Below are 13271 nucleotides of genomic sequence, written 5' to 3' on the forward strand. Positions count from 1 at the left end.
AGGTGAAAACAGAGGACCAAAACCTAAAAAAACTAAAACGAACGCAGCCACCACCATCTAATGATTGGTAAGCTGCAATATTTTACATATTTGGATTTGAGTGTAATACCGCTTTAATTATTAAAATCTAAATCCACTTTTTTGACCATATTTCATGTTACACTTATTTTATCAGATATTTAATTAGATATCAGATATACATTCAGATTATGAAGATTAATAATTCAGAATACATATTTAAAAACCCATTAACAAATAGTTTTCATCTACATTGATATAGTGACATTTACAAACATGTTCTGCTTGTGAGCCCATCCAAATCGTCAACATGCTCAATGCCATGTACTCAGGGTTCCACCATGTCAAATGTCCACGATGAATACAAGGTGAAGCTTTGTAAATTACATTATCCAATTTAAAAAAAGAAAAGAAAGAACCTACCCTTCTATGTAAGGAACTCGTTAGTGTGTGTACATAAATGAGAGTAAAAGTATTCTCGCGCCTACCAATGTGTCCTAAAACTAGTGGGGTTGCAGCAAAACACCGGCAGGGGTATACACCCTCCCCAGATTAAGTAATAGTGGTTAAGAAATGGTGTTGCGCTCCGACTACATAAATCTAATTAAATTAACATGTACTCAAGTGACAACCAAAACAGTAATAAACTAAAGTGTGGAACTGTATGTTTAAATAAACTCAGACAATGTGCATAAATATTAAAGTGCAATACACCAGGTCACATTGTGCGCTTGACAAAAAACTTGATATGAGAAATCCTCTATAGATGACAGTGAGATAATATTAAGTATATATCCGAATATGTAGATGATATGACAAAAAAAAAAAAAAAAAAAACAAAAAAAAAAAAAAAAACTTGAGTGTCGTTATAAAAGTGCAAAACAGATCAAAAAATACACAAAATACTAATAATCCATGTGTAGTGTGTCACGTGTCTGAACAAAATACTAATAGTCCATAAGCAGTGAAATGTGTGTTTGAGCAAAAATTCCAAAAACAAAAATAAGGTGAACTATAGTTATATAGAGAGCATATCCATTTAGTGATAAAATGCGTCCATTTGGTGATCAACAAAGCAGTATCCTGCGTGCTCCAAAAGCAGGGGGTGGATTCCACCAGTGCTCCTATCCGTATAATATCCTCACACTAGGTGCAGTAATTACCTTACCTTACTGCTGTAAGGTAAACAGCATTTCCAAAGTGACGCTTGTTGTCCAATGTAGGTTCAGTAGGTGATGTAATCCTGGACTCTCATTCACCATGGGCACGTTGTAACATGCAGAGAAAGCAAGGGGAACACTCCAATAGTGAAGTACGTATTCACAATTTATTGGGTATAAAACGAAGGTAAGGTACTCACATTTAAAACAATAATAAAAGCACAACTTAAACGAACGCGTGTCACGTTCGCGCTTCCGGACGTCACTTCCGGTGTAGATATTCTATCTTATCCTATTCTATTTTTATATATATTCTATTCCCCTTTTTTTAATCAGTCTATGTTTTTAGTGTTACTCTTGGAGATCGATTATGACTCCCGTTAGGACCATCTATGATGGCCGTTATCATGGAATTCTTACATCCTAGTCCAATATATTGTTGATCTCATATACACACAATTTTAGCTATAATTTTTAATTTTTTTCCCATATCACTCAGTCTATATACTGCTAGTGATCTAGTAAATAGTCGTAAGTGTGTTTTAGATCACTGTCTCCCTCCTAGACATCACTGCTTTTTAGATGGACCTGTTGATAATTTATATCGCCAATAGCTGATTCCCAATTATTGGCCATGCTATACCACACACCTTAAGATTTTATATAATTATCGATATCTCTTACACATAATAATTTTATGACTATGGTTGTACTAGTGTAGCTTTTATTTTGATTTTATTTAATCACTTTCAATTTTAATATATTCGCCCAGTATTGTCCATACTGTTCTTCTTTGTTGTTTTATGCTAGATGTCATTTTAGAAACTAACGTTATTGCGCAGGTACGCTAATGAGAAGGGTTGCTCTGTTATTACCTTCGGGGCTGCGCCAATAAGAATAATGTTTCCTGGGTATTTCCCAGCGGGCTATAACAGTTAATGATCATCTACAATAAAAAATACCCCCACAAAATGATCGCAAGTGAGGCTTGCACATTTCCTGTTACTGTCACGTCCGTTGACAATTACTCTATATATATTAGCCCACGAGAAAATGGCCGTAGATGGGGCCACAATGGACTTCACAAAAATGGCTGCTAATTACTGACACTATTTATACGTTCGCCCTTACCCCAGTTGTTATTCCCTGATGAAGTCATTTGACGATACGCGTAGGAACACAATTGGCCAGTAAGGACACCGGAAGTGACGTCCGGAAGCGCGAACGTGACACGCGTTCGTTTAAGTTGTGCTTTTATTATTGTTTTAAATGTGAGTACCTTACCTTCGTTTTATACCCAATAAATTGTGAATACGTACTTCACTATTGGAGTGTTCCCCTTGCTTTCTCTGCATGTTACAACGTGCCCATGGTGAATGAGAGTCCAGGATTACATCACCTACTGAACCTACATTGGACAACAAGCGTCACTTTGGAAATGCTGTTTACCTTACAGCAGTAAGGTAAGGTAATTACTGCACCTAGTGTGAGGATATTATACGGATAGGAGCACTGGTGGAATCCACCCCCTGCTTTTGGAGCACGCAGGATACTGCTTTGTTGATCACCAAATGGACGCATTTTATCACTAAATGGATATGCTCTCTATATAACTATAGTTCACCTTATTTTTGTTTTTGGAATTTTTGCTCAAACACACATTTCACTGCTTATGGACTATTAGTATTTTGTTCAGACACGTGACACACTACACATGGATTATTAGTATTTTGTGTATTTTTTGATCTGTTTTGCACTTTTATAACGACACTCAAGTTTTTTTTTTTTTTTTTGTTTTTTTTTGTTTTTTTTTGTCATATCATCTACATATTCGGATATATACTTAATATTATCTCACTGTCATCTATAGTGTGTGTACATACCTTCCCTGTTCCTAGCTGGTGTCCCACATCCCAGGTACAGTCCTTACAAGGACCCTATGTCAATACAGACCACATCCTATGATAGGTATTTGCATTCTGTAAGACCAACCACTTCAATCCTTAAAGAGGTTGAAGACTCTTTTGAAAAAAAAAAAGAAAAGAAAAACCTGCAAGACAAAGGCTTACCTTAGAATGAAGCTCTCTCAGCGGCGCCCGCACACTGCTGAGGCGGCTGACATTTTCCCCAGAGTTTTTTCCACGTTCGTGGGCTCCGGCGCTGTGATTGGCCAGAGCCGTGATGACATTCACGACACAGGGCTCGGAAGCAACTGTACCCGTGGCTGTTCCTTCAGAGCGCATGCACTAGTGATGTCACTGGCTGCATGTAATGTAAATATCTCCTAAACGGTACATTTATTTTATTTACACTACCTATAGGTAAGCCTTATTGTAGGCTTACCTAAGGTAAATGTCTGCAGAGGAAGTTTACATCCTCTTTAAAGGCTAAGTTCATTTTTCTGACTGTTTCATGTTTATATCATATGGTATATTTGATCAGATATAGTACAGTACATTCAGATTGCGAGGATTATAATTCAGAAGACATTTTTCAAAAACCATTACCAACATGTAGAATTCATCCTGTCTATCCAAATGACATAAAAACTAATTTGGCAGCAAAGTACAATGCTGGTATCTTACACTTACAGCATAACCATTGAGCACTTACTTTTTTCATTTCAGATCAGAGTTGGGATTCACACAGGGCCTGTATTAGCAGGAGTTGTTGGTGATAAAATGCCCAGATACTGCCTATTTGGAGACACTGTGAATACAGCTTCTAGGATGGAGAGTCATGGGGTTCCAGATAAAATCCACCTTAGTCCAACAACTTTCCAGTAAGAACGCATAAAAAAAATACAATAATAATAAAATAAAAATAAAAACAGGAATATGATAGGTTATATACATATATATAATACATTTTTTGCCTCATATAAGCCAATTTGAGGAGAAACACAATAGCCTAGACCAAAGTTAGCAGTTTCAGTATGCATTGGTTAATTGACAATAACCCTATGACTAACTTTCCTACTTGAACAATTTTTACCTTTGCTTTTAAAACATATCTAAATCCTACTTTTACATTTGGTCCATTCAATGTGACACAATATTAAAGTGTCGCATTTTAGAACTACCTGAATTTGGTGCACAAGTCACTGTCATAAAGAAACGTGTAGCAAATGCTTCATGAATTTGGGGGAATACATAATAAACAATAGGGATTAATGCTAGAAAAGTGGAGCTCTAGCTTTATTTAATTCCCCCCAGTTCCTGGAATTCATCGAGCTTGGCACAGAAGGATTTTTCGAAAGCGTCTCTCATGTTTCCTAAAAGTGGTGCGGCATGCACTGAATCCATCTTCCTGTCTAGAACTTGTACATGAATTTGGCTCATGCTGTGCCACTTTTAGAATGCACACTAGACACTTTGGTAAGGCGCCTCCTAAGTAAAACTGTAAAGCATTTATTAACACAATATATAAAAGCACTTACCGTACATTTGTTAAGTGAAGTAAGGCACATCAGGGTGTCCTGTAGGGTGAGTCTGTGCTCTTGCCGGATTGCTGCTGAAGATGCTATGTCTTGCCTGGTCTCCTGTGAACACCAATCGTCTGCTCAGTGTGACTTGAACAGGAAGAGGGTCTGGAATGCACGTGGAATGCAGCAGCGGGTGAGTGACGTCACTGGATATGATACAATGCATTTCCGAGTGTGCTCTCTGCTGATGGTAGTGGCATCACACGCCCGCTGCTGCGGTCTACGTGCGTTCTATCCCCTCTTCCTGACTCACCCTACAGGACCCCCTGATGTGCCTTACTTCACTTACCAAGATGTAAGTGCTTTCCTACATTGTGTTAATAAATGTTTTAAAGTTTTACCCAAGAAGCGCCTCTACTTGTCTTTTACATGTTCCTGGAGTGTGTTTCTACTTCCCTCAAGAGGCTTGCCATAAACTCTGGACTGTTACGATCAACGCAGGACTTCTATCGGCTGTTCACTATTAGAGACTTGTTCCCCCCTCTTATTACCTTCCACGACTATCCTATAGACCACCCACAAAAAGATTGATGCCCCATCCCCCCACTATTATCTGTGATTAACAGCTTTCGCCAGTATCATTCCATTGTAAAATCTATCTGTGCTAGCTTATCTCTGTATACCAAAAGAGAGCTGGTCTTAATTAGCTTCACTTTCGGTAGAAACTGTCAGTATTTTATTTTGAATTAGTTGCATTGATTGTGACACATTGGCTGTCGCTGTGGGAGACAAAAGTGTTGCATACAGGCATACCACACTTTTAAGTACACAATGGGGTTTATTTACTAAAGCTGGAAAGTGCAAAATTAGGCTCACTTCTGCATAGAAACCAATGAGCTTTGAGGTTTTATTACCAAAGCTTAATAGAACAAGCTGAGGTTAGGAGCGAGCCCGATTTTGCACTTTACAGCTTTAGTAAATAAACCCCATTGTGTACTTAAAAGTGGGGTATGCCCTTTTTGTGAAAAAAAAAGTGGATTATGCCTGTACTCTTCATGAATTTGGCTCAATACCTTAACAAGAGGGATTAGTACTAGAAAAAGTTGGGCGGCAGCTTTATTGAATTCCTCCCAACATCTTTAAATCTCTCACTCTATAGCAGACTGGTGAATGACTTTGGAGCTGAAGTCAATCCTTTGGGACTGGATGCTGAAGATCAGTATTTAACACATATTAGATTGAGGATTACACTCTAATGCCCCATACACACGATAGGATTGTCCGACAACCAATGTTGGATGTGAGCTTGTTGGCGGAAAGTTCGACCGTGTGTATGCTCCATCGAACATTTGTTGTCGGACTTTCCACCAACAAATGTTGGCTAGCAGGTTCTCAAATTTTCCGCCAACAAATGATTGTTGTTGGACTTTCTGATTGTATGTACACAAGTCCGTCGGACAAACGTCCACGCATGCTCAGAATCAAGTACGAGCTGGAAGCGCTCAGTCTTGTAAAACTAGGATTTGTAACGGAGGTATCATGTCTTGTATGTCACTACGTTCGTAATTGTTGGCCAACATTTGTGTGACCGTGTGTATGCAAGACAAGTTGGAGCCAACATCCTTCGAACAAAAATCCACGGTTTTGTTGCACGGGGCATAAGGGAACATTACTTACAGAGACTATTTTCTGAAAACATTTGTAACCACAGTACCCCAAAACATAAGGACTATTATACTCACCTCTACTGTGACCTGGGTATCCTTTTTTCTGTTTGTTCCAGTGCTGCAGCCGTTGTCATCCTCTTTGGAATTTGGGAGTCCCGTGCCACACGCTGTAGATCCTTCTGCTGACCCTTAAGTCATTACGAGATTCAGTAATTACCTAAGGGTCAGAGGATAGAAAACCACAGCACACATTGGGAAACGAAGGCATGCAACAGTCCTGGAAGGGCGGAATCCCAAAGTCATTGATGGATGGTACAGCACTGTAACAGGGCAGAGGTAGGAGACAGGGGCCACTGGAGAGGAAAAATATACGGTAAGTCCCCAAATTATGAACAAATTCTGTTTCGTATAGTCCAATTTGCTTGTAGGTCAAGCAAAGATCAGCGCTTGCAGCCTTTCTTATCAGTGTGTTCTGGAGGTGGGAGCCCCCCTGTTTGATCACAAGGGCACAGCATGGGACATTGCTTGTGCTGGTATGACAATCTGTCAGATTTTTTTTAGTATGTACCCAGTTTTACAGGACTGGAAATGCGCATACATGTTTGCACCTTTGACAGTTTGCAAGTTGAATGTTCGCATGTAGGAAGCGTAGGCCCCTTTCACACGGGCTTCTCTGTCTTGTGGATTCTGCTTGCTCAGCTGGGGATTGCTTCGCGGATCCCTGCAGAGCAGGCGAGTGACGGGTCCTGTCAGATCCACTGTGCAGAGAGGACACAGACACAGTCCCACTCTCCTCTATGGGCAAATTGGGTGGAAACAGACCGCCTGTCTGTTTTCATCCAATCCTATCCAAACCGCCAGACAGATGGAAAATAGTACCACCATCCATCTGGATTTTGCGGGCAGGATCAGATTGGATGGCAGCAGGTGTTAGCGGACATTCGTTGCTCCATAGAGGAGACTGGAGGGTCCGATCAGGTCTGCCTGAAAAACTGACAGGCGGACCTGATCAGAAAGGTGGTGTGAAAGGACCCTTACTGTATTACCTCTTCATTTGCAGGGTGCTGCAGGTACAATTTTTTTAGCCTCTTAAAAATATTTTAATTAAATCATTATACAGGGCCTTGAAACACAAGGACTTCGACATCGTGGAGAGAGGAATTATTGATGTAAAAGGGAAAGGGAAAATGAACACATATTTCCTAATTAAGAACTTATTTCTATCTGAAGAGGAAATTATGGGCATGCCAAAATGTGAAGACCCACAGGCAAAATGTAATCTGACTAATGGTAAGTGATGGCCTTTGTATTCCACATTCTGTAAAAATTTTTGCTAAAGCCCATGCAAGCCAAATGATACGTTTTGTTTTCCACTTATTACAGAGACTTTACTTCACTTTTTGTCCCAGTAACCATCGACTCTGGAACAGGAAGGGTCAGGAAATTTAATCAACAGGGAAAAACAATAAATATCAGGGATAGCAATAAAAACATTTTTAGAGTGGGGAAGGGTTAAATCTCCTGATGGGGTTTTATTGCTGTCAATTTTTTCCCCTTACTTTCTGTCCTGGTCACGAGTAGTTCTTGGGACATGATGTTAAGGGCAGGAAGTTATAAAAGCAGGGAGTGAGAAGGGTCAGAACCTTTGTAAGTATATGGGACCCAAATATAACTAACAGAAAAACATGGACTTTATAGGCACCAATACATAAAAATTGACACATTTTTCTGTTGGTTATAGTTGGTTCCCATATACACTTACGGACATGACACAGTAGACTACTTGGTACACCCCCAGTGCCACCTGTGGAGTTACATACTTAACACTATCCATTTATGCCTTTGTAAAGTAGGTACTGCTGTTTCCAGTTACCTTCATGTCATTATATTTCACTAGTATTCAGAACTGATCAGCTTTATTTTACTTTTTTTAGGTACACATATGAATTTGATTACACTAATGTAAATGATAGTTCTTCATTTGTACATTTGCTTTCTCTTTCAAACCAAACACTATGAAGCAGTATAACTATGTAGGTTATGGTGAGAAGGTACCTAAGAAATGAAAAATCTCTCCAACCAAATACGCATAGCACAGTAACGATAGAGTGTATGGATACCATGGACTGTATGGAGTAGGGTTGGGACCCCATGGGATCGTACAAACATACACATTATGGTGAGAAGGTCTAAAGGAAATCAAAAGCCCTACAACTGAATCAATGAAGATTAATCCTTTTAGTTTTGGGATATGCGATTTCCTTGTCTTCTAAGAAGGCTTTACTCTGCTACACATTGAATGGGGAGCATTTGTAAGGTCAGTTACTGATGTTAGCCAAGAAGGCCTGGCTTATAATTGGCATTCCAAGTCATCCCAAAGGTGTTCAGTGGGGTTGAGGTAGGGGAGTCGCTGCAGGCCTCCCAAACGTCTCCATACCAAACTATTTACTACACGGACCTGGCTTTGTGCACAGAGGCCAGTCATTCTAGTACAAAAATGGGCCTACCCTCAAACTATTTGGAGGGGCACAACTGTCTAACATAACTTTGTACTGAATGCTGTAGCATCAATAGTACCTTTCACTAGGAAGACTTAAATTCAATAATTTGGAGGGGGTGTTCACATAATCCTGCACATAAAATATACTGATAAATTGAAATTATATTTTTATGTGATATTAGGTTTTCACTTGAGAGGAGGAAATCAAGGATGATTTTTGTGTATTTACAAGATAAATGTGAGGATGTATTGCAAGAATACCAACCTCTAAGAAGATGTACTAGAATGAAGTTGCTGGCTTCAGTCCCTAAGAGTTTGAGGGGTGTAGCATTGTGTGTAACCTCTAAGGCCGTGTACACACGGCCGGACTTTGACAGCAAAGGTCAGACAGAACTAATCTGTCTGACAATTCGACCGTGTGTGTGCTTCATCGGACCTTTGCTGTCAAAAAATCTGACGGACTTTAGATTTAGAACATGTTTCAAATCTTTCCGACGGAGTCGAGTCTGGTCGAAAAATCTGTTCATCTGTATGCTAGTCCGACGGACGAAAACGGACACTGGGGCAGCTATTGGCTATGAACTTCCTTATTCTAGTCCGGTCATCACGGTAGAATCCGTTGAACTTTGGTGTGATTGTGTGTAGACAAGTCCGATTCGATGGAAGTCCTTCAAAAGTCCTTTGAAAAATCAGACGGAATGCAGTCTGTTGAAAAGTCCGGTCGTGTGTACATGGCATTATGCCCTGTACACATGGTCGGAAAACGTACGATCGGACTGTGTTGTCGGAAATTCCAATCCTGTGTGGGCTCCATGGGACTTTTTCTGTCGGAAATTTCCGACACACAAAGTTTGAGATCTGGATTTAAAATTTTCCGGCAACAAAATCCGATCATTTAAATTCCGATCGTGTGTATTCAATTCCGACATACAAAGTGCCACACATGCTCAGAATAAATTACGAGACAAAAGCTATTGGCTACTGGCCTCTTTATAGTCCGTTGTACGTGTTTTACGTCAACTCATTCTGAACGATCGGATTTTCTGACAACTTTGTGCGACCGTGTGTATGCAAGACGAGTTTGGGCCAAAATCCGTCAGAAAAAATCAGAAGGATTTTGTCGTCGGAATATCCGACCGTGTGTATGGGGCATTAGACAGGAAGATTTTGAGCTTACAAGGTTGCTCATCTCTATTGTTACTGCAGCGGAGAGCATCATATTTCTTTTTATGTTTTTTTTTTGCTCACTTTTTGTTGATGAAATGGCATTTTCCCTTTTTCCCCATGTTAGAAGTAAGTGATGCATTCTGGTAAATATCTACCATGACATAAAGATTTTGACAAGCTCATGGATCACTTACTGTTGCTGTAGGTGAAATTAAGTATAAAAAATTTTCTTTATTGCAGTTTTGGATCAACTAGAAACTATAGAGGATTATGTAATAAATGGAACAGAAGAGGAAGAGGCATTAGACGTGAAGACCAGCGATACAAACAACCAGCCCTCAGCCACTGCTACTTCAAGAACATGCCATATTTTGTAGACATTTCAGTATTTGTTTGATAATATACAGCATATTCATGAAACACTTCTCTTCTCAATAAGTGCAATATTTTTTTTTGGCTGAAAATTATTTTATAAAAACTAGTACAAAAAAAAACACTATGTATCTCTACTGGAAGAAAAAATGTCCCTATTTTCCAGCTAGTAAACATTTCCCTACATTGTATTTCCTTGAATTTCATACTCTAACCCAGTGTTTCTCAACTCCAGTCCTCAAGGCGCCCCAACAGGTCATGTTTTTAAGTTTCCCATTATTTTGCATGGGCGATTTGATCAGTTTCACTGCCTTAGTAATCACCACAGCCCTTTCATCTGAGGGAAATCCTGAAAACATGACCTGTTGGGGCGCCTTGAGGACTGGAGTTGACAAACACTGCTCTAACCCAGTGGTCTGAAAAACTGCAGCCCATGGGCCAAATGTGGGCATTTGCTTAGCTTCATTATGGCCTCAGGGCACTATTCCCCTTATTGATGCCAAGGGGGCACCATTCCTTCTACTGACACCAACAGTGGGGAACCATTCCTCACCTGACACCACTAATGGGGCATTTTTCCTTCCACTGACATCAATAATGGGACACTATTCCTCTCAGACATATGAACAATTAGGCACTATTTCTCCCACTAATACCAATAATGTGTCACCATCCCTCCTTCTACTGGCTACAAGCACTATGTATTTTTTTTTTTTACTCCCACTGATCTTGGGCATTTTTTTTTTTACCAAACAGGACTTATAAGGCAAGTGCAGAATCACAGAGGTAATAACAGCAGTACTATCCAAGCAAGATAAAAAGAACAAACCATAGCAAACTGACATGGTACAGTGCAACATATACACAATACAGCAACATAGTAGAATTAAGTCTAACAGAACAACCATTGCAAATGAGGGGGCATTTTATACTTCCACTGGCCACTCTGGCCCCCCTACAGTCTGAAGGACAGTAAACCATCAAATCACCCCATCAGATCATTCTCTGCAGCTACTACCTTTTGTACCACCATCCCCTCCCTTTAGAATGTAAGCTCTGTACCTTTTGTATTGAACTGTACTGTAATTGTGTTGTCCCCATATACATTGTAAAGATCTGCGTAAACTGTTGGCGCTATATAAATCGTGAATAATAATAATAAACCAGCCCATTGGTTACGTTTGGAGACCCCTGCTCTAACAGATAGGCTTCAAAGATATCTGGTCTTATAGATGTTAATAAGCTGCCCAGTGACATTATATATTATCTGATTATTGCGATTTGCAGCTCTGGACCTGTGTCGGCACTCAAAAAATATAAAACCAGATGATCAGCCAGAGATAGAGATATTTAGCAGTATTTCTGGCTTTAGTTTCTTATGGATTTTCTGCAGATGTTAGCACTATATGTACTGTCCAATCGTATGACAATTTCTAGTTTCAAACTACAATAAAGTGATTTACTGTGTATTTTCAGTCTTTTTTTTTTTTTTTACTTTATCACTTTTTTTTAGTTCTAGACTGAATGGGAAAGGGACAGACTCTATTAGGGTCCGGTTGTCTATGTCCCCATGAGGAGTTTTACTCAACTAAAAGGTTTCTGTTTTTATGCTAACAGACTAGTTAGCCTAACATCAACATCTTAACATCAATTGTGTGTAAGATCTTGGAGGGGATGATAAGGGACTATATACAAAGATTTTAGTAATGAGAACGGTAGCATTAGCAGTAATCAGCATGGATTCATGAAGAATCGTTCTTGCCAAAGCAATCTATTAACCTTCTATGAGGAGGTGAGCTGCCATCTAGATAAAGGAAGGCCCGTAGACGTGGTATATCTGGATTTTTCGAAAGCATTTAAAACAGTTCCCCATAAACGTTTACTGTACAAAGTAAGGTCCGTTGGCATGGACCATAGGGTGAGTACATGGATTGAAAACTGGTTACAAGGGCGAGTTCAGAGGATGGAAATAGATGAGGAGTACTCAGAATGGTCAGGGGTGGGAAGTGGAGTGCCCCAGGGTTCTGTCCTGGAACCAATCCTATTTAATTTATTCATAAACAACCTGGAGGATGGGATAAACAGTTCAATCTCTGTATTTGTGGATGATACTAAGCTAAGCAGGGCAAAAACTTCTCCACAGGATGTGGAAACTTTGCAAGATCTTTATGGGTGGCCAACTACATGGCAAATGAGATTTAATATAGAAAAAATTAAAATAATGTATTTGGGTGACAAAAATAGGAATACAATCTACTCACTAGGGGGAGAACCTCTGGGGGAATTTAGGATGGAGAAGGACCTGGGGGTCCTAGTAGAGGACAGACACAGCAATGCCAAGCTGAGTGGCAACCTCATTTCCTACCCCCCCTTGGTCGCAACCAACGATGGGCTAAGAGACCACCTTCTCAACTATATGCTGCGCATAAACCAGTCACTGTCACCCAACATGCTGAAGGCCTACCGTACGGTCTTCAAATTCCTAGCCATATGCTCCGGGACACAGGGTGCCGTGTCATGTCATCAGAAGATTAGGCAGATGGAAGTCCACCTGGTACTTTCCAAATCCTCAGGTTGAGATGTTGCAAGCCTTCACCAAGCTTGCCCAATAAATGTCATGTATACCAATAAAACTGATTTCCCTATACTGGTATTTTTGCCCCCTTTTTGGTGTACCAACCAGCTGACCGGGGCACACGTGAGGTCTGTTATGTTGTGAGCCTTGTGGCGTCTTTATGTGGTTTCACATCTATCTTGGTTGGAGGGCTCCGGCCATAAATTAGAAGGCCAGTATGGTGGCCTGAATTTATAGGAGGAGCCAGGGGGAAGGGGGGCATTTAAGCAGCCCACAAACCTGTGTTCCTTTTCAGCATTTTTGCTTGTACATGATTAGATGATAGAAGTCAGCAGAGTTGAAAGTGTTTGCTACCCCAACACTTCACGTTCCTGATATGTGGCTGCTG

At 40.1% G+C, this 13271-nt stretch overlaps 1 protein-coding gene across 1 annotated transcript in view; it reads left to right on the plus strand.

The window, feature by feature from the left end:
- LOC143984195 (guanylate cyclase soluble subunit beta-2-like) overlaps positions 1-11766 on the plus strand; it is a 52065-nt gene extending 40299 nt beyond the window's left edge. Inside the window, exons 13-15 of the mRNA XM_077484488.1 lie at positions 3806-3960; positions 7390-7559; positions 10177-11766. Coding sequence (XP_077340614.1) covers positions 3806-3960; positions 7390-7559; positions 10177-10313 — 462 coding nt within the window. The 3' untranslated portion in view covers positions 10314-11766. The remainder of the gene's footprint in view (positions 1-3805; positions 3961-7389; positions 7560-10176) is intronic.
- Positions 11767-13271: the final 1505 nt, after the last annotated feature.

The sequence above is a fragment of the Lithobates pipiens genome, unplaced genomic scaffold (assembly GCF_037356315.1).
Source record: "Lithobates pipiens isolate NorthernLeopardFrog02 unplaced genomic scaffold, aLitPip1_a1.2 Scaffold_16, whole genome shotgun sequence".
In the NCBI taxonomy this organism is placed as follows: Eukaryota; Metazoa; Chordata; class Amphibia; order Anura; family Ranidae; genus Lithobates; species Lithobates pipiens.